General features: G+C 43.0%; 1 protein-coding gene across 1 annotated transcript in view; it reads left to right on the forward strand.

Moving 5' to 3' along the window:
- Positions 1–5,986: 5,986 nt before the first annotated feature.
- The window catches only part of LOC124605289 (proteoglycan 4-like), a 171,502-nt gene continuing 157,063 nt past the window's right edge, over positions 5,987–20,425 (forward strand). The window contains exon 1 of the mRNA XM_047136869.1: positions 5,987–6,053. Coding sequence (XP_046992825.1) covers positions 5,987–6,053 — 67 coding nt within the window. The remainder of the gene's footprint in view (positions 6,054–20,425) is intronic.

The following is a 20,425-nucleotide window of genomic DNA, read 5'->3' on the forward strand; positions in this document are numbered from 1 at the left end:
AAGGGCAGCAGTGGCAGATCGTACAGCTACCACTGCACAGATAAGAGGGCTTGTGAATTGCTGTGAACCGGTTATTACTAACTCTACAGGCACCCACACCTTTAGCCCATCTTCCACTCAGGTGAAGGGGTTGTCGACTGTTGCCGTCAGAGGATCATGTGGAAGATGCAATGGATTCACTGATGCAAGGAGGTTCTGCGTGCGCGCAAGTGACGGATACGACACAGACCATCTGAACGGTGTCCCGCAGAGTGCATTCGTCCGAGACACACTGGCCCCCATGCCAGGCCTTACGGTCAGGGGTGCGATAACCTACAACTCTCGTTCACCTCTGCTGTTTCTGCTGGGACGCTAACCAGCGCTCGTTACGTGCAGAATGTTGTTAGACCCATTTTTTGCCGTACTTGCAACAGGGAGGTGATCTGCGTTTCCAACACAATAATGCTCACCAACGCTCTGCTCATCAAACTCGATGTTCTCTGCCAGAAACACAGCCACTTTCCTGGCCAGCACAATCTCCAGACTCATCTCCAGTCGAGCACGTGTGGGATACATCTACATCCATACTCCGCAAGCCACCTGACGGTGAGTACCTCTATCGGTTCTCCCTTCTACTCCAGTCTCGTATTGTTCGTGGAAAGAAGGATTGTCGGTATGCTTCTGTGTGGGCTCTAATCTCTCTGATTTTATCCTCATGGTCTCTTCGCGAGATATACGTAGGAGGGAGCAATATACAGCTTGACTCTTCGGTGAAGGTATGTTCTCGAAACTTTAAGAAAAGCCCGTACCGAGCTACTGAGCGTCTCTCCTGCAGAGTCTTCCACTGGAGTTTATCTATCATCTCCGTAACGCTTTCGCGATTACTAAATGATCCTGTAACGAAGCTCGCTGCTCTCCGTTGGATCTTCTCTATCTCTTCTGTCAACCCTATCTGGTACGGATCCCACGCTGCTGAGCAGTATTCAAGCAGTGGGCTAACAAGCGTACTGTAACCTACTTCCTTTGTTTTCGGATTGCATTTCCTTAGGATTCTTCCAATGAATCTCAGTCTGGCATCTGCTTTACCGACGATCAACTTCATATGATGATTCCATTTTAAATCACTCCTAATGCGTACTCCCAGATAATTTATCGAATTAACTGCTTCCAGTTGCTGACCTGCTATTTTATAGCTAAATGATAAGCGATCTATCTTTCTATGTATTCGCAGCACATTACACTTGTCTACATTGGGATTCAATTGCCACTCCCTGCACCATGCGTCAATTCGCTGCAGATCCTCCTGCATTTGAGTACAATTTTCCACTGTTACAACCTCTCGATACACCACAGCATCATCTGCAAAAAGCCTCAGTCAACTTCCGATGTCATCCACCAGGTCATTTATGTATATTGTGAATAGCAACGGTCCTATCACACTCCCCTGCGGCACACCTGAAATCAGTCTTACTTCGGAAGACGTCTCTCCATTGAGAATGACATGCTGCGTTCTGTTATCTAGGAACTCCTCAATCCAATCACACAATTGGTCTGATAGTCCATATGCTCTTACTTTGTTCATTAAACGACTGTGGGGAACTGTATCGAACGCCTTGCGGAAGTCAAGAAACACGGCATCTACCTGTGAACCCGCGTCTATGGCCCTCTGAGTCTCGTGGACGAATAGCGCGAGCTGGGTTTCACACACCGTCTTTTTCGAAACCCATGCTGATTCATACAGAGTAGAATTGTAGTCTCCAGAAAAGTCATTATACGCAAACATAATACGTGTTCCAAAATTCTACAACTGATAGACGTTAGAGATATAGGTCTATAGTTCCGCACATCTGTTCGACGTCCCTTCTTGAAAACTGGGATGACCTGTGCCCTTTTCCAATCCTTTGGAACGCTACGTTCTTTTAGAGACCTACGGCACACCGCTGCAAGAAGGGGGGCAAGTCCCTTCGTGTACTCTGTGTAAAATCGAACTGGTATCCCATCAGGTCCAGCGGCCGTTCCGCTTTTGAGCGATTTTAATTGTTTCTCTATCCCTCCGTCGTCTATTTCGATATCTACCATTTTGTCATCTGTGCGACAATCTAAACTACAGTGCAGTCTTCCTCTGTGAAACAGCTTTGGAAAGAGACATTTAGTATTTCGGCCTCTAGTTTGTCATCCTCTTTTTCAGTACCATTTTGGTCGCAGAGTGTCTGGACATTTTGTTTTGATCCACCTACCGCTTTGACATAAGACCAAAATTTCTTAGGATTTTCTGCCAAGTCAGCACATAGAACTTTATTTTCGAATTCATTGAACGCCTCTCGCATAGCCATCCTCACACTACATTTCGCTTCGCGTAATTTTTGTTCGTCTGCAAGGCTTTGGCTATGTTTATGTTTGCTGTGAAGTTCCCTTTGCTTCCGCAGCAGTTTTCTAACTCGGTTGTTGTACCACGGTGGCTCTTTTCCATCTCTTACGATCTTGCTTGGCACATACTCATCTAACGCATTATGTACGACGGTTTTGAACTTTGTCCACTGATCCTCAACACTATCTGTACTTGAGACAAAATTTTTGTGTTGAGCCGTCAGGTACTCTGTAATCTGCTTTTTGTCATTTTTGCAAAACAGAAAAATCTTCCTACCTTTTTTAATATATCTATTTACGGCTGAAATCATCGATGCAGTAACCGCTTTATGATCGCTGATTCCCTGTTCTGCGTTAACTGTTTAAAATAGTTCGGGCCTGTTTGTCACCAGAAGGTCTAATATGCTATCGCCACGAGTCGGTTCTCTGTTTAACTGCTCAAGGTAGTTTTCAGATAAAGCACTTAAAAAAATTTCACTGGATTCTTTGTCCCTGCCACCCGTTATGAAGGTTTGAGTCTCCCAGTCTATATCCGGCAAATTAAAATCTCCACCCGGAACTATAGCATGGTAGGGAAATCTACTCGAAATATTTTCCAAATTATCCTTCAGGTGCTCAGCCATAACAGCTGCTGAGCCAGGGGGCCTATAGAGACATCCAATTACCATGCCTGAGCCTGCTTTAACTGTGACCTTCACCCAAATCATTTCACATTTCGGATCTCCATCAATTTCCTTTGATACTATTGCACTTCTTATCGCTATAAACACGCCACCCCCTTCACTGTCCAGCCTGTCTCTGCGGTATACATTCCAATCTGAGTTTAGGATTTCACTACTGTTTACGTCTGGTTTCAGCCAACTTTCTGTCCCAAGTTGGGCGTTGTGACCGTGTGTGACGATGTAACGAGTAGTGACTCGTGCTACTCGTCACCTGAAAGTCTTACAGTATTGCGTGGACGGGTCTACTAGGCGTGGCGTAACCTATCCCGAGACAGTATTCGTCATCTGTAGGACCGACTGACTAGTCAGTGGCTGCACTGCCGCACGTGCGGGCTACGCGCCTTCCTAATATGGCTGTTTCTGCGTGAGTCGATACCTCCTACGTCAGAACCACATGTACTATTGATCCGTAAATGTGATAATTTCATGTACTTCATGTGCATTGTTGCGACAGTTGAAACGTCCCCTTAGAAAAATTAATGAATTACTGTGCTGATAACCCCTTACGTTATTTTATTTTCAAACAGCTGAGCAAAACTGAACATACTCAGACATTTCTCTCTTTACTTATTCCGGTCATCACTAAATTGACACACAATATTTTTAGCGCAACGCAATCTGACTTTCAATAATCCCTACAAAAGAATGGCCCTGACTAATAATAACCTATGCCTTTCATGAATCACTTACATCACAAAAATCTTCGTTACTCGAATTACTGCAATACAACGTGCGCCAATACTGTCAACTAAATAAAGGATTCTATCTACTGAAGGCACTAACTACTAATAGGCATAGTTAGCAAATGAAAGATTTTGATAGAGAACAAACAATGTATTTACGTTAATAGTATTCAAAAGTCATTATATATATATCAGTTCATGACATCCAGTCTTAAAATTTACTCTCTCTGATGGACACACGTCCAGATAATCCGCTCTCAAAACTCCGCCATCTCACTCCCCACATCCACCACTGCTGGCGGCTCACATCCAACTGCGCAACGCTAGGCGCTGTTCACATCCAACTGCCCAACACTACAATAGAGAATATTTCAACAATGCCAACCAGCCAGAGACTGCACACAGCACAGCCAGTGATTTTCATATAGAGTGCTACGTGGCGTTATCAACATAAAAACCTAAACAGCCTAATTATACAGTCACTCTTGAATGAACTGGAAACCTTTAAACGGGTGTACTAATTTTTTACGGCAGTGTGTATATAGCGTGTGTGTGTATGTTGTGTGTTTGTTGTGTTGATATGTTCCACATCGTATTATTTACCGTGAGTATGGGTTATGGGACACATAGATAACTAGCTGACCATCGGGGGAAAATAGCATTGTGATTGATATACCGGTAGTACGGTATCCACGTATGAACGCTGGTACCGTGCAGTCAGTACGCCGACGTGTCGCTAGCACGGCTGGTGAGTGACGGTGTGTGTGTGTTGCAGACGTGGCCGTTCAGCTTCCAGCAGCAGACGGCGTCCGCCCCCGCGGCGCCGGCGCCGGCGCAGCCGCAGCCCGCCCCCGCGCTGCCGCCTCCGGCTGGGGGCGGCGCCGAGCTGCAGTGCGTCGCTGCCGCGGGCTGGCCGCCGGCCGCCTGCCGCCCCCACTTGCCGCCCTCGCCCTCCTCCTCCTGCAGCGCCGACGGCGACGGCGACGCCGACCTCGACGAGGACGACTGCCCACTCTTCCACCGCCAGCACCAGCTACAGCACCACCACCACCACCTCCAGCAGCAGCAGCCGCATCACCACCACCACCACCAACAACAACAACAGAACCATCCTCAGCTGCAGTCTCACGTTGCCCACCTGCCCTACTCCGACGCGATGATGCACCTCGGGTGAAGGGCCACTGACCTCTCAGCACGCAGCTCCCACTGACAGCATTCACCGAGAGAGTGTGAACAGCCATTGAATACAGGGTGATTCAAAAGAACATGTACGAACTGATACGGCCCATCGAGCATACAACATCTGTAATCACGTAGGAACAGCGGGTCGAAAAGGCCATCTGGGGCTACTAAAAGACGTTCCAACTATTTCATCACACGCTAAAAACGGATGCCACTAGAGGAGATGCTCAAAGTTTCATCCGGAGGCATCGAGACACGCGTGACATCGACGCTGCATTGGAACGCTGTACCCTCTCGAAGGTAGCTGGTGTATCTCGACGACAACGTGCTGCCGCATCTATGCTACACACTAGGTGCTGTGGCGATGTAACAGTTGTTTCATACACGAGGACCTCCAGATGCCTCCCACAGGAAAAGATCGACTGTGGGCTGATAAGGACATCGTGGTGGCCGTACAACTGGCCCGCAAAGGCTGCCTGCAGACGTGCTCTGGGGCTCCGTCGTGCAGAAATCGGATGCGACGACGAATAGGCGTGCGAACATCACTCAGCACGTCCGGCAGAACCTCTCGCAAGGATGCGAGACACGTGCGATCGTCAAGTCGGTCCGTCAGAGTGTACGGCCCAACTAAACAGCCCCCGACCAAGCCAGGCCGCACGTTCAGGATAAATTTGCGTTAAGGGTGATGCGTCCGTGCGGCATGTGGGTGCACACCCGCCCACGTACGCAGGTAGCTGAAGCTCATCGCGCCCTCGAGAGAGACGCAGACTCATCGGCGAAGAGAGACTTCGTTCTCGTGACAGTAGCGCCCTCTATGGGGTTTGCGACCGCCGGTTCCTATGTGGTTACTGATCTATGTTGTATCCCTGATGTGCCATATCAATTTGTAAACTTTTTTTTTAATCGCCGTGTACTTCGACACACACTTTGTTTGAACTAAACACCAGTTACAAGTTGTGTACAGGTTGAGACCTTGTTGCATAGCACAAACATCTGCGGTGATGTTAAGAAATCCGTGAAGTATTGCATCTCCGTGAGTAATGGCCAAGTCCGATGTACTTCTGTGACAAGTCCGGCAAGGGACAGGCAGAAGACACAGTTCAAGCTCGCAGCGTGGGTCGTCAGTAAGTCGGTAGCTGTCGCGTGCGTTGTAGCCGTGCAGACTAAAAATGGCGCTGGCTCGTTGTTGCTGTGAGGACAGCCCCACACCGCCCCGTAGACCGTAGGATCGCGCCTCGTGACGTGACTTAGCGGAGGACGGCGTATCTCCGTGCCGTTGTAGGCTCACTGACTGCTCCGCGTTGAGTGCGAGCGAGTAAGTAGGCTCGGGCCGCTGCATAGAGCTAACAGTCTGATAGCGACTCACGGCGAAGAAAATATTCTGAGGAACATAGTAAGAGTTGCGAATCCTGGAAAATGAAAAGGAACAGCGATCTAAGGAATGTTGATTTTAATTCTCTTTAACCCCAGTGTTTTATCGCAGGCGTACATCAGTTGTTGTCATCACTAGAAATCAATATCAGCCTACATCAAGCACTGGAATTAAAGAGAATCAAAAGAAAACATTCCTTGTTCGCTTCCACGCCGTAATAATACTACATGAGCTATTAATCCCCAATACTGTCCTACTGCATAGTCGGCTAACAACGTAGGCAGCCCTTCCTAAGTGTCTCGTTCGCTCTTCCAACTTAACAGTTTTGTCTCCTGAGTGCAATCTCAACAGCGACTGATTCCTTCCCTCCTTCTCGAGCACTCAGTAATCCCCTCTGACGCTCGAAGTAAAGTGCATAAATGCGTGCTACACTTCTTTTGCAATATATAATGAAGATCGTGAGGTTCTGCTGCTACGAAATAGCCATTTGTTTTCTTCGGTATTTTTTTTTCTTCATAAATTAGCGAAGTCACAGAGAGCATGTTCCCCAGCAAGACATAGCTTCTGTAAAGTGCGTCGTCTAACCATTATATGAACATAAGTCATGCCCCATGGTCGCCCTAGCTTTCTAATAAATCGTCACAACAATCACGTCAACGTTTTAAGAAAAGAGTTCTCGTTGACTGACACGTCAGTGAATTTGTATTCAGTCGAGTGTGAGCGCATTTCTTTATGCCGCCCCTGCCCATCGGCACGTCCTCTCCGCACTTAAACAGTATTGTCTGATTTCTTCCCTCTGAAGAGCGGAGGTTTTTAGTACTTGCTGAATTGAGAAAGAAATTGAAAATGTTCGCAGCACGCAAGATATTCTGCGAAAGACTAGGAGTCAGCAGTGGAGCTATCGTAGTAAGAATATAAGTATGCACGGGCCAAATTATACTTCATCTGTAGCTCACTGCGGGAGAAAAAAGTAGAAGAGAAGGGCCGGCATACAGAAAGAACAGTAACAGAAACTAAAGACTGGGCGAAAGCCATCAGAGATTGACAAAGTTCTCCCAGTTACAAAGTGGTTTCTGTTGTAACTGAAAGTGATGATCGCTTCGGGATATCGCCCATCTTCCTAATGACGCCGATAAGATTTCGTAAATACCTCTTCTGAGACGTTTCGAAAATAAACAATCCTGAGTGAACCAGGGCATTCTTCCGAACATATATTAATTCGTGAAACTTTGAACATAGCTGCTAAGGTTCAGTGACCGTGTCAGAATTATATTAGAACAAATAAGCCCTCGGTCACAAATATTAAGTCAAAATTGACCAGGTTTCGACGCTGCTATGAGCGTCTTCAGAATTAAACTAACTGTTCTAAAACATAATAGGTATATAAGACATTAATAAACTAAAGTGTGTGCTGACTGGAAAGAGATGCAGTACTTACAAGTCAAGCCGGCCGGTGTGGCCGTGCGGTTCTAAGCGCGTCAGTTTGGAACCGCGTGACCGCTACGGTCGCAGGTTCGAATCCTGCCTCGGGCATGGATGTGTGTGATGTCCTTAGGTTAGTTAGGTTTAAGTAGTTCTCAGTTCTAGGGGACTGATGACCTCAGTAGTTAAGTCCCATAGTGCTCAGAGCCACTTACAAATCACATTCTAAAAAAATCTAAGCCGGAAAGGCGACGTCATGAAAAGTTGTAAATAAGATACGATGGCGAGTGAACAAGAGTTGCAAAAAAACTGAGGTGCCCACGTTAGAAAATGTGGGCAAGTAAACATGGTGTTGCTACGAGCGCCATATAGTAGTAGCCGCAGAAACAATTAGGCTATTGTACAATCAAAATTAGACACATGAAATTGTAATGAAGCTGATTCAGGCATAACATAAGCACTACTAATAATAAGATGAAGTTACATATTTATCTCCTTTAAACAGAGATACATTTTGTAACGTAAAAAAACGTCAGTTATGACATACAAGAAAACAGGAAAATAATATTTCGGCAAACTGCATGAGGAAATCTGAATCAAAGATCAAGCAACGGATTTATACAGTCGAAAAAGTTTTTATTTCGCAGCTGCAACTGTTCGTTCAGAATGAGGCCATCATGACGAGGTAGATGTTTGAAAATCTCCAATTCCTCTAAAACATCTAACCTACGCCCCTTCTTTTCGGTATGCACAATATTGCTATCGCCAAGCGCGTGAGGTGTTGAGCGTAGTAGTTCTTACAGTTTTCTTTTTGAGGATATCGTCCACTATGCTGAAGTTAACCCAAAAAACGTTTTTCTATTCCTTTCGTAGGACCAATTTCCTATCAGATTCAGCGCATGCTTCGCAACAAATACAACTGCAATGTTGCCTTCTCTACTAATAATAATCTGAAGAGAAACTTCATTCATAATTTGAAATTCGTTCGCTCCCCTATAGAAAGTTCTGGCGTTTATAAGATCATCTGTGATACCTGCTCCTCCTACTATATAGGGCAAAGTGGACGTGCTTTCACCATCAGATATAAAGAACATCTTTTGAGAAAAAACGGGACCAGTCCCCTAAATTCATCCTTTGCCGATCATCTCTTAATTACTGGACACGTGCCTAAAGGCATTGGTGACAGCAATATTCATGACGTCGCCTTTCCGGCTTAGATGTTTTTAGAATGTGACTTGTAAGTACTGCAACTCTTTCCGGCCAGTACACACTTTAGTTTATTAATGTCTTATATACCTATTATGTTTTAGAACAGTTAGTTTAATTCTGAAAACGACGCTCAAGCGTCGAAACCTGGTCAGTTTTAACTTAATATTTGTGACCGAGGGCTTTTTTGTTCTAATATATATTAATTCGTCCTTAATTTTCTTTTCATCTGATTAAAGCCATCCTCTAATCCTCTGCTAAACAGAATGATGCGGCCAAACGGTTTACACCTTAGACTCTCATTCATCAATCAGTTATAGGTTTGTATGTTTTCGCTAAATCATTTTATGAGAATGCTGAGTTGGTTGCTTTGGAAAAGGACACGACCAGTTTGCTAACCCATCATTCTACAACCTAAGCTCATTTTATGTCTCTAATGACCTAATATTCCCTCATACTCTTCGCATAACCCCACAGCGCTCTTTCACTTTCTTTTCCAGCCTCTTCATCTACTAATTCATCTGTTGACTTAAGTCTAACATTTTCCTATAATACCAGTGATACCAGTTTTTGTTCCCTACTTTTCTCAAGATTCACTTTCATTTCCAGACTACATTTCGAGCCAGTAGAGCTCTTTTACTATAGAATTCTGTCTTCTCTGCATCATTAAATTTATAATAGCTCCGCTCCTTTAACTATGCTTGATGTTCGTGCTTCCTAAATGGAGTATTCCTTTCACTTACTTTAATTCCGATGATAATGAAGTTGCCAATCACTTTTTCTGTTACTGATAACTCCTTCCATCTTATCTTCGCTTGTCCTTAACACACGTTGTGTGATATCTCATTCACTAGGTACTGCTTACTTTCAGTCACGTGGTTTAGTATAAGTCAGACTTTCAGCAGTTCACACATGGAAGGCGCCTACACGTCGAAACGACACAAACGATTAGCACAGATAATGGCAGGCGTGGGGTGTTTTCTAGACGACAACATAATCTTTAAACATAGAAATGGAAGCATAATCTTTAACATACGTAGAAATAATTTTAGTTCACGTATTCATTTACCTTTCAGTGCAATGTTACTTGAAAGTGATATAACTAACGTGGATGGTCTCTGGATATTCAGTGGGTAGGTACACAATATAATGTCGAATACGTATAGATAAAAGTATTCTGTCGTCTGCGTGAAGATGGCGCTGGCACCTACAAATCTTTTTTTTTCAGTCATAGTTGTACCTAGATAGTAGCTAATACCATATAGACTTGCACATGTTAAAAAGTCCCTTGCGATTATTTTTCCTCTTCGAAATTTTGTTTCACTGTTATTACTTGGACCACACATTACTGAAATAATAATGTCTACTAGCCTATCTTACACTCTTCTGAGCACGAAATGTCATTGTTGACCTTCCATTCGTATTACTGCCAGGTGTCATTAGATTTAAACTTTTTTTTCGTTTTAAAGTTATATTTGAACATATAGTGGCTGGCACATAATTTTTAATTTGTGATTACTACTGATCAGATATGGGCATCGTGGTACATATGGTGTTTCGATATTAGCTCCCATACTCCAATCCTCATTTACTTGGGTAAAAACTATCTCGAAGCAAAAGGGATTACGTCGCGACCTCTTTAGTTTAGACTAGGCGACTCTCCCCGGCTACGCACGGGTGGCACTAACAAGTATGTTGAGCGGATCGCTTCTCTGGCGTAGCGGTAACAATTACACACACACACACCTTTCTCGCGAATCTGTCTGCATATTAGTGAGAACCGCATCTAAACCCCTACAGTAGTTCCTGGGATTACTCTTCGCATGCAAACGCAAAAAGCGGCACGGAACATTACTAATACGTATGCATGTTTCACTTCTGCGTGATTCACTAGTCGCACTAAACAACCTGTACAACGCTAAAACCGTGAAATTTCACTCAGCAGAACGTGGGATCAGTTTAATGCTTTGCTGTCTTATGATGACCAAGTCTTTTTTCTCCTGTAACTTTGATAGGTTTATAAAATGGGACTGTACTTGCTGTACATTTCTAATTACTTTCTTTCAAACATACCCTAGTTGTTTTTGGTTACAGCGACAAGCACTCGTCGATCGAAGGCAAAGCGTTCCGCGCTGGTAGTTCGGAAAGCACGGGAGGATGCAGTCCTGGCCGCTCTGGGGAGCGACACGAAAGACTCGCAACGAAATTAAACGAAGTCTGTGCTTCTTGTACATGCTATTATTTGCTTGAGAATCTGGTTAGCGGAGTTGAGTGGGTACATTTCTCATATCGTTAACGACGTTAAGGATTATAGGAGAAAGACAGTGCTCAACGATGTGACTTTTAAATTGATTTTGAATTTGCAGGAGAAATGTAAAAATACGTAGTCTTTCTTGTTGAAGATTGAAAAGAGTTGTAGAGATAACGACATGTAGTTGGCATAGAAGTAAAAGCGCCTAGAAATAAGCTCGCAGATATGGTGAAACAAGAAATTACCCAAAATGTCGAGATGTAAGTAGCATGCGGCGGTGTAACTTAGTAAGAGATGTTTCTATAATTTGATTTTGTATATGAGATTTTATTTTAATTTATACTTTTTTCTGTGTGTAGAAATTAGGAAAATGTAACTGGAATCTGTGATATATGTAAACCGTGTTTATTGCTTGTGCCACATTTGTAATGTCAATATGAGACTAACTGCAACAGAATCCTCCAAGGCTACTTACTGAAATATTCCAAGATTGTCGACAAAAGAGAGTTAAGAAATAGCAACACTGCTAACTTTCGTTCTAATAAACTGGAAATAAGTAAATCTTTATGTTGTTAATAAGACTGTAACAAAAACATACCCCACTAACAAAAGAGGTATCACACCCCGAATGGCTAAAACCGAATAAAAATGATTTTAAAATACGACGATATGACTGTTCTGTCACTCATGAATGTCATTTATGTATGAAACTCTGCATTTGTATACAATCTATGTATATGAGAACATAAACACAAGAAGCTACAGGAGCACTACCGTGTAACAAACACTTATGGCCGGCAGATTCGCAAGAGGCGTTAGTATCCAGATCTTCGGCACGAGCTGTTTCGTTCTGATGTGTAAGTGCTACATATATCGCTTCAATCAAATGTTTAGGTTTTTTTGCCAAATGTGATGACTTTGGCATTGGACCACTGTAGTGTGGATACACAGAAAATTGCGTAATAGGTCAACATATTGTGTTTGCCGAGAGTATATACCTCTCCAGTCCTTTGTATTTTAATCACTTCGTTCAAAACCCACACTTACACTTGAATGACGAATACTGGAAAAAGTGCAATAAAAAGACAATTTATATTTTTTGAAATAACCACTAGTATTTACCACTTGGGAAGGTGACTCACTGTACCAGCGAGCTGCTCCACAGGAATTTGTGGCATGGTAAGCTGTTGGTATTCGAGAAGCAGGTGAGTAGCTAAGCGATTTGGCAATGGCAATGGAGTTCCGAAAGGTTTTCTTATGATTCTGGACTCATGTCGAGAAAACGTGAACCGTTTTAATAATATCAAAACAACGACCACCGCTGTCTAGTAAAACTGTAGACAATAATTAATTCTTGCTCATATGAGGGGGCAATCAAAATGTTTTAATTATCAACTCGAAACTTGTTGTCACTTCTACTCCACATAGTTACCCTTCAGTGCGACACATTTTTGCTAACGTTGTATGACTCTGTGGAGATCTTGGTTATACAAGTCTGCATATTGGCTGTTCAGGAAGGTTCCACCTCGAAACTCACCTCGTGTGCCACGTCAGGAGAATGTAGGAGCCAGACGAAATACGAAGGCCCAAAGAAGCAGCATTTGTAACTGTTTTGCGAATCAAACTGCCTTTTCCTGCTGCTAGCTATTTTCTTTATCCCATACGCGTTTCGCCTTCTCCTGTTTTAAGGCATCATCAGCGGGATCTATAACGATACAGTTTTGTTAGTTATAGACTATCAAACAGTTCACTTCGCAATTTTTTGTAAAAATGTAATTACTTACGATTTGCTGATCTGCGTTTCCTCACATCTGGTCTGGAGGTCGCACTACGCCTTTTATCACTGTTCTATATTCACACCTTTGTGTTTTCACCATCCACACACTGTTCACCATGTTTCTCACTATTTTTTGTGGTGGACTATCGTTCTTCTGTCACTCAATGGTGAAAACACAAAAGATCTGAATATAGAACAGTGATAAAAGTGGTAGTGCGACCTCCAGACCAGATGTGAGGAAAAGCAGATCAGCAAATCGTAAGTGTGGTGTGCATACTGTAAGACCTTCGGTACACACACCATCAGATTATTTAATTTGTCGTTCTAACGAAGTTGGCGAGTGTCAGCAATATGTCTCGTGGTCTTATCGTGGCGTGTTTATCTTCTGCCGTTAGGTCAGACGATAGAAATGCCGCTTGCACGCTTAGAGTAGCAGATTGACGGTGACCAACTTTAAACAGAACTTGATTAATTTTCACACACATTTATTAAAATAATAAAAATCATAGATATTGCGTAACTTGATTCTGGATGCTATTTACAATTGACAATCTGAAGTTCCTTTGGGTCTTGGTACGTTAATCTTATTCTCACGTATCTCTGATACCTGACAAATTGTCTGTACATTTCTCTTCGTGGCTATGTGCAGGAATATGATAATCTTATTAGGCGCAGACTGAAACTTAACTATTGACTGGTACAGACTAATGTAGACTGTTACAGACTGGTGCAGACTGACTACTCGGAGGTCTGTACACTCGTTTAACACCTCACGCGTTCAGGTATCACTGCGCGAGTGTGATCCGCGAGGAGAAAAGGTTCTATGTTAGCAGCAATCTCATTGGCTGCATGACATATTAATACGCGGATCGGCGGAAGTAGAATTTGGTCCATCTCTAAGGCAGCGCCATCTCGTAGTGCAGAGACGGACGAGCACTGCGCCTGCGCTGTTGTGCTTAGCGGGGCGCGCTCCAGTGGGAAAGTTGTGTACACGCTGACTACACGGAACTATGTACACAACAGTAAGTAATTACATTTTTACAAAAAATCGCGAAGTGAACTGTTTGATAATCTATAACTAACAAAACTCTATCATTATAGATCCAACTGATGCCTTAAAACGGGAGAAGGTGAAACGCGTATGGGATAATTGAAATAACTAGCAGCAGGAAAAGGCAGTTTGATTTGCAAAACAAGTATTTATATGCTTGCTGCGGAGGATGTCCACACAGACAAACTTGTTATTTGTAACTGTGTCTTGTGGAGAATGAGCTGGGGAGTTATCGTTAATCAAAAACAGACCCTCGGACAGATTCCCGCAGCGTTACATCTTCACAGCCTCCCGTACATTTGTCAGAAGATTTCAGTAATGTGCTCCTATGACGGTTTGGCATCTACGAGCACAGTCTGTTACCACACCACCATGGAAGTTCCAGCATCACTTCGCCCGACGACGGCCACGCCCGTCGACGGTCGTCCTTTTTGGCGGTGGCGAATCTGTGTGTTCCAACTGCTTGTTTCACAGAGGGAGCGTCTGAAACTTCATTCGTCATCGTTCAGGTTTTTCTAACCACAATGGCAGAAACTGTGCCACCTAACTACTGTGTCATATGGTGGTGCACTGCTGACATAGCCAGCCGAAGTGGCCGTGCAGTTCTAGGCGCTGCAGTCTGGAACCACGAGACCGCAACGGTCGCAGGTTCGAATCCTGCCTCGGGCACGAATGTGTGTGGTGTCCTTAGGTTACTTAGGTTTAACTAGTTCTAAGTTCTAGGGTACTAATGACCTCAGAAGTTGAGTCCCATAGTGCTCAGAGCCATTTGAGCCACTGCTGACATACACGTACTTCCATTCAGCATGGATTGCCACAGCGTTGTTCTTCAAATGTAAAACAACAAAACATCACACTACAGTATACTCCACTTAGCCAATGGGATGTCTCATTCTTCTTTTGCCTCCTCTGGCACTTTTCGACAGTACTGTCGAAAGGCAATTTCAATGCGCTCCAGGATTACACATATTTACCGACAAATAAATAAAAATTAAGTAACTTTATTTTTTAGCACATTTCTATTAGGTCGCAGTCTTGTCTGCCCATCTGTTTGGTACAGATTCTGCAGTTGATTTAAACTAACTTCCCAATGAGCTAGAGGCCTGAAATTTTAAACATAAATCAGAACTGCATGACAGTTATTACTGACTCACTTCCCTGTCGGTCTGTTCACTAGCGGTGGGGTGGACGACGCTGGTAACATCCTAAACGCCTGACATCTAGGCTACCCTACACAAATGGTGTGTCGTGCAGGAAGCATCGCAATGCATTCTGGGTGGTATGTGAGTGGTCGGACACAGCTATCTGAGTGTTGGGTACAAATGTCGCAACTGATTTTAGACTAACTGCCGGATGAGAGCGAGAGCTGAAAAGTTAAACGTAGCTGATGAAAACGCAATATTAGCTCGCTTTCTTATCTGGTGTATGTCAGAGGGGTTGTGTTTTACTGTACCAGTCACGAATAGCCTGCAGGAAGAATGATTGCACATAAGCCTCTAGGTGACCTCGATCTCTCTCAAAGTCCATAGACAGAAATAAGCGATACATTGATTAAGTCAGGTGAAGAGAAACTGAAATAAACCTGAAATTTACAACAGTCTCACCATAATGCCTGAAATAAGTTTAAAAATTTCACGCACACAAGAATAAAAATAATTATTTAAATAAAATAAGTTTTTAAATGACCACGTTCTTAAACTGAAGTAAGAAGAGTAAAATAAATTCTCTGAGCCCTGCTCAGATTCCTAGCACCGTACAGATAATCCAGAAAATTTATGATTCTGAATTTTTAATAGGTGAGGAAATAGTTGTAAGTTTTAAAATTAAAAAGTGGGACATATACACTGAAGCACCAAAGAAACCGGTATAGGCATGAGTATTCAAATACAGAGATATGTAAACAAGCAGAATACGGCGCTGCGGTTGGCAACGCCTATATAAAACATGTGTCTGGCGCAGTTCTTAGATCGGTTACTGCTGCTACAATGGCAGGTTATCAAGATTTATGTGGGCTTGAAGTTGGTGCTATAGTCGGTGCACGGGCGATGGGACACAGCATATCTGAGACAGCGATGAAGTGGGGATTATCCCTACAACCATTTCAAGAGTGTACTGTGAATATCAGGAACCCTCTAAAACATCAAATCTCCGCCATTGCTGCGACCGAAAAAAGATCCTGCAAGAACGGGACCAACGACGACTGAATAGAATCGTTCAAAGTGACAGAAGTGCAACCGTTTCGCAAATTGCTGCAGATTTCAATTCTGGGCCATCAACCAGTGTCAGCGTGCGAACCATTCAACGAAACATCATCGATATGGGCTTTCGGAGCGGAAGGCCCACTCGTGTACCCTTGATAACTGCACGACAAAAGTTTTAGGCCTCACCTGGGCCTTTCAACACCGACATTGGACTGTTGATGACTGGAAACAAGGTGCCTGGTAGGAAGAGTCTCGTTTCAAAATGTATCGAGCGGATGGACGTGTATGAAGACACCTTTATGAATCCATGGGCACTGTATGTCAGCAAGGGCCTGTTCAAGCTGGTGGAGACTCTGTAATGGTGTGGGGCTTGTGTTGTTGGAGTGATATGGGACTCTGACAGGTGACACGTATATAAACATCCTGTCCGACCACCTGCATCCATTCATGTTCATTGTGCATTCCGACGGACCAGGGAGATTCTAACAGGACAATGCGAAACCTCCAAATTGCTACAGACTGCTGCCAGCAACACTCTTCTGAGTTTAAACACTTCCGCTTGCGCCCAAACTCCCCGAGTCATGAACATTATTTAGCATATTTGGGATACCTTGAAACGTGCTCTTCAGAAGATATCTGCAACCCCTCGTACTCTTACGGATTTATGGCCAGCCCTGCAGAATTCATGGTGTTAGTTCTCTTCAGCACTATTTCAGACATTAGTTGAGTCCATGCCACGTCGTGTTGCGGCAGCTGTGCGTGCTCGCTGGGTCCCTACAGTTATTAGGTGGGTTTACCCGTTTCTTTGGCTCTGTCGATAGCACTTATTACTTCATGAGTATAAAGAGCTAGTTGTGTTTCACAAGAACAATATCTTCTGAAACCGTGTGACAGATAATTTATATATAAACAGTTCATCTCCTGACTATTACAATACTATTTGATGAATAAATAGTATTATCTGTTACATGTGCCCCACATTTTTCGTTTTAAATGTTACAAGTACTTTCACAGCTACTAAAAATGCACTATCACAAATTTTCAGGACTAGCCGTGTAGGGTAAGGAATCTGTAAGCGGCTAAGAGAAATTATTATTTGTTTTCAGTCCGATTCAAAAATTGTGTGAATTGAAAATTAATTTTTATTGGAAGAATTATTTCGAGATTGTAATGAGAACTGTATGAGTGCCGCTCCTAGCCGTAAAAATAGTTAGCACAGCGCAGCAGCTGTAGCGTTCGCGAGAACAGCAACGGGACGCAGAAAATCGATACCAACCCTCTGCTGTCGCCTTTTCCACGAAGCACACGACAGTGTGGTGCGTAAGAAGAGTTCTGCGTCTACATCTACGTGATTACAATTCACAATAAAGTGCCTCACAGAGGGATCAATGAACCACCGTCAAGCTGTCCCTCTACCGTTCCACTTTCCAACGGCACGCGGGAAAAACGAACACTTAAATTTTTCTGTGCGACCCCTGATTTCCCTTATCGTGATGATCATTTCTCCCTATGTAGGTGGGTGCCAACAGAATGTTTTCACAATCGGAGGAGAAAACGTCTTTGTTTTAGTGATTGCCACTCCAATTCACGTATCATGTCTGACACACTATCTCCCCTATTTCGCGATAGTACAAAACGAGCTGCCCTTCTTTGTACATTTTCGATGTCATCCGTCAGTCCCACCTGGTGCGGATCCCGCACCGCACAGCAATACTCCAGAACAGGGTGGACAAGCGTGGTGTGAGCAGTCTCTTTAGTAGACCTGTTGCACCTTCTAAGTGTTCTGCCAATGAGTCGCAGTCTTTGGTTTGCTCTACTCACAATATTATCCATGTCATTGTTCCAATTTAGGTTATTTGTAATTGTAATCCCTAAGTATTTAGTTGAATTTACAGCCTTCAGATTTGTGTGACTTATTGCGTAATCGAAATTTAACTGATTGCTTTTAGTTCTCATGTGAATAACTTCACACTTTTCCTTATTCAGGGTCAATTGCCACTTTTCGCACCATACAGCTATTATCTAAATCATTTTACAAGCCGTTTTGATCATCTGATGATTTCACAAGACGGTAAATGACAGCATCATCTACAAAAAATCTAAGAAGGCTACTCAGATTGTCTCCATGTCCTTAATACAGATCAGGAACAACAGATGGCCTATAACACTTCCTTGGCGAACGCCGGATACTACTTCCGTTATACTGGATGACTTTCCGTCTATTACTAGGAACTCTGACCTTTCTGACAGGAAATCACGAATCCAGTCGCACAACTGAGGCGATACTCCGTAGGCACGCAGTTTGGTTAGAAGACGCTTGTGAGTAACCGTGTCGAAAGCCTTCTGAAAATCGAAAAATATGGAATCAATTTGACATCCCCTGTCGATAGCACTTATTACTTCATGAGTATAAAGAGCTAGTTGTGTTTCACAAGAACGATATTTTCTGAAATCGTGCTGACTATGTGACAATAAATCGTTTTCTTCGAGGTACCTCATAATGGTCGGATACAGTATATGTTCCAAAACCCTACGGCAAATCGACGTTAGTGATATAGGCCTGTAATTCAGCGGATTACACCTACTTCCCTTTTTGGGTATTGGTGTGACTTGAGCAATTTTCCAGTCTTTCTGTGAGCGAGTGGTTGTATATAATTGCTAAATATGGAGCTATTGTACCAGCATACTCTGAGAGGAACCTGACTGGTAGACAACCTGGACCGGAGGCCTTTTTCTTTATTAAATGATTTAAGCTGCTCCGTTACTTCGAGGGTATCTGCTTCTATGTTTCTCATTTTGGCAGTTGTTCTTGATTGGAATTCAGGAATATTTACTTTGTCTTCTTTGGTGAAGGAGTTTCGGAAAACTATGTTTAATAACTCTGCTCCTGTGGCACTGTCATCAATGACTTCACCATTGTTATCTTGCAGTGAAGGTATTGATTGCGTCTTGCCACCAGAATCTCTTTGGGTTTTCTGCCAGATTTCGAGACAGAATTTTGTTGTGGAAATTATTAAAAGCATAGTGGTGACGAATAAGGTGAAAACTAACTGGGTAAAGGAAACCATGGAAGACCTCAAAAATCTAAACATCTCCACAGAAGAAATATCAAACAGAAGAAAATACAGAGAAAAAATCAACAAACAGAAATTCGAAGAAACACCAAAAGAGAAGAAACCAGGAAAGAAGTGGACAGAAGAGAGGAAGAAGAAACACAGTGAATTTATGAAAGGTTTTTGGGAAGAGAAAAGAAAGAGACAGAAAAAAGTGCCATGAATTTGAAATGTACCAATTTATGTACCATATTGTCATTGTGAATATTGATTGTGTTTTAACGCTCTCCTTAATGGGGAATTAACGATAATAATAATAATAAAAGCATCTCGCATTAAAGTGCGCGCCATATTTCGAATTTGCCAATCTTGGGGATTTTGCGTTCTCGTAAATTTGGCATGCTTTTTTCGTTGCTTCTGCAACAACGATCTGACCCGTTTTGTGTCCATGGGGGATCTGTACCATCACTTATTAATTTATGTGGTATATATATATATATCTCAATTGCTGTCGATACTATCTCTTTGAAAACATTCCACAACTTTTCTACACTTACATGATCAGATCGAAAGGAGTGAAGACTGTCTCTTAAAAAGGCGTTAAGACCATTTTTATCAGCTTTTTTAAATAGACATACTTTGCGTTTCTTTTTGATGGTTATAGGTGTTACGGTATTCAGCCTAGCAGCAACTGCCTTGTGGTCGCTAATCCCTGTATTCGTCATAATACTCACTATTTGTCCAGGATTGTTTGTTGCTAAGAGGTCAAGTATGCTTTTGCAACCATTTCCGCTTCGAGTGGGCTGTATAACTAATTGTTCAAAATAATTTTCTGAGAAAGCATTCAGTAAAATTTCGGATGACATTTTACGCCTGCCGCCGGCTTTAAACGTATAATTTTTCCAGCATATCGAGCGTAGATTAATGTCACCACCGACTATAATTGTATGAGCGGTGTACTTATTTGAAATGAGATTCAAGTTTTCTTTGAACTGTTCGGCAACTACACTACTGGCCATTAAAATTGCCACACCAAGAAGAAATGCAGATGATACATGGGTATTCATAGGACAAATATATTATACTAGAACTGACATGTGAATACATTTTCACGCAATTTGGGTGCATAGATACTGAGAAATCAGTACCTAGAACAACC

Source organism: Schistocerca americana, chromosome 3, assembly GCF_021461395.2.
Source record: "Schistocerca americana isolate TAMUIC-IGC-003095 chromosome 3, iqSchAmer2.1, whole genome shotgun sequence".
In the NCBI taxonomy this organism is placed as follows: domain Eukaryota; kingdom Metazoa; phylum Arthropoda; class Insecta; order Orthoptera; family Acrididae; genus Schistocerca; species Schistocerca americana.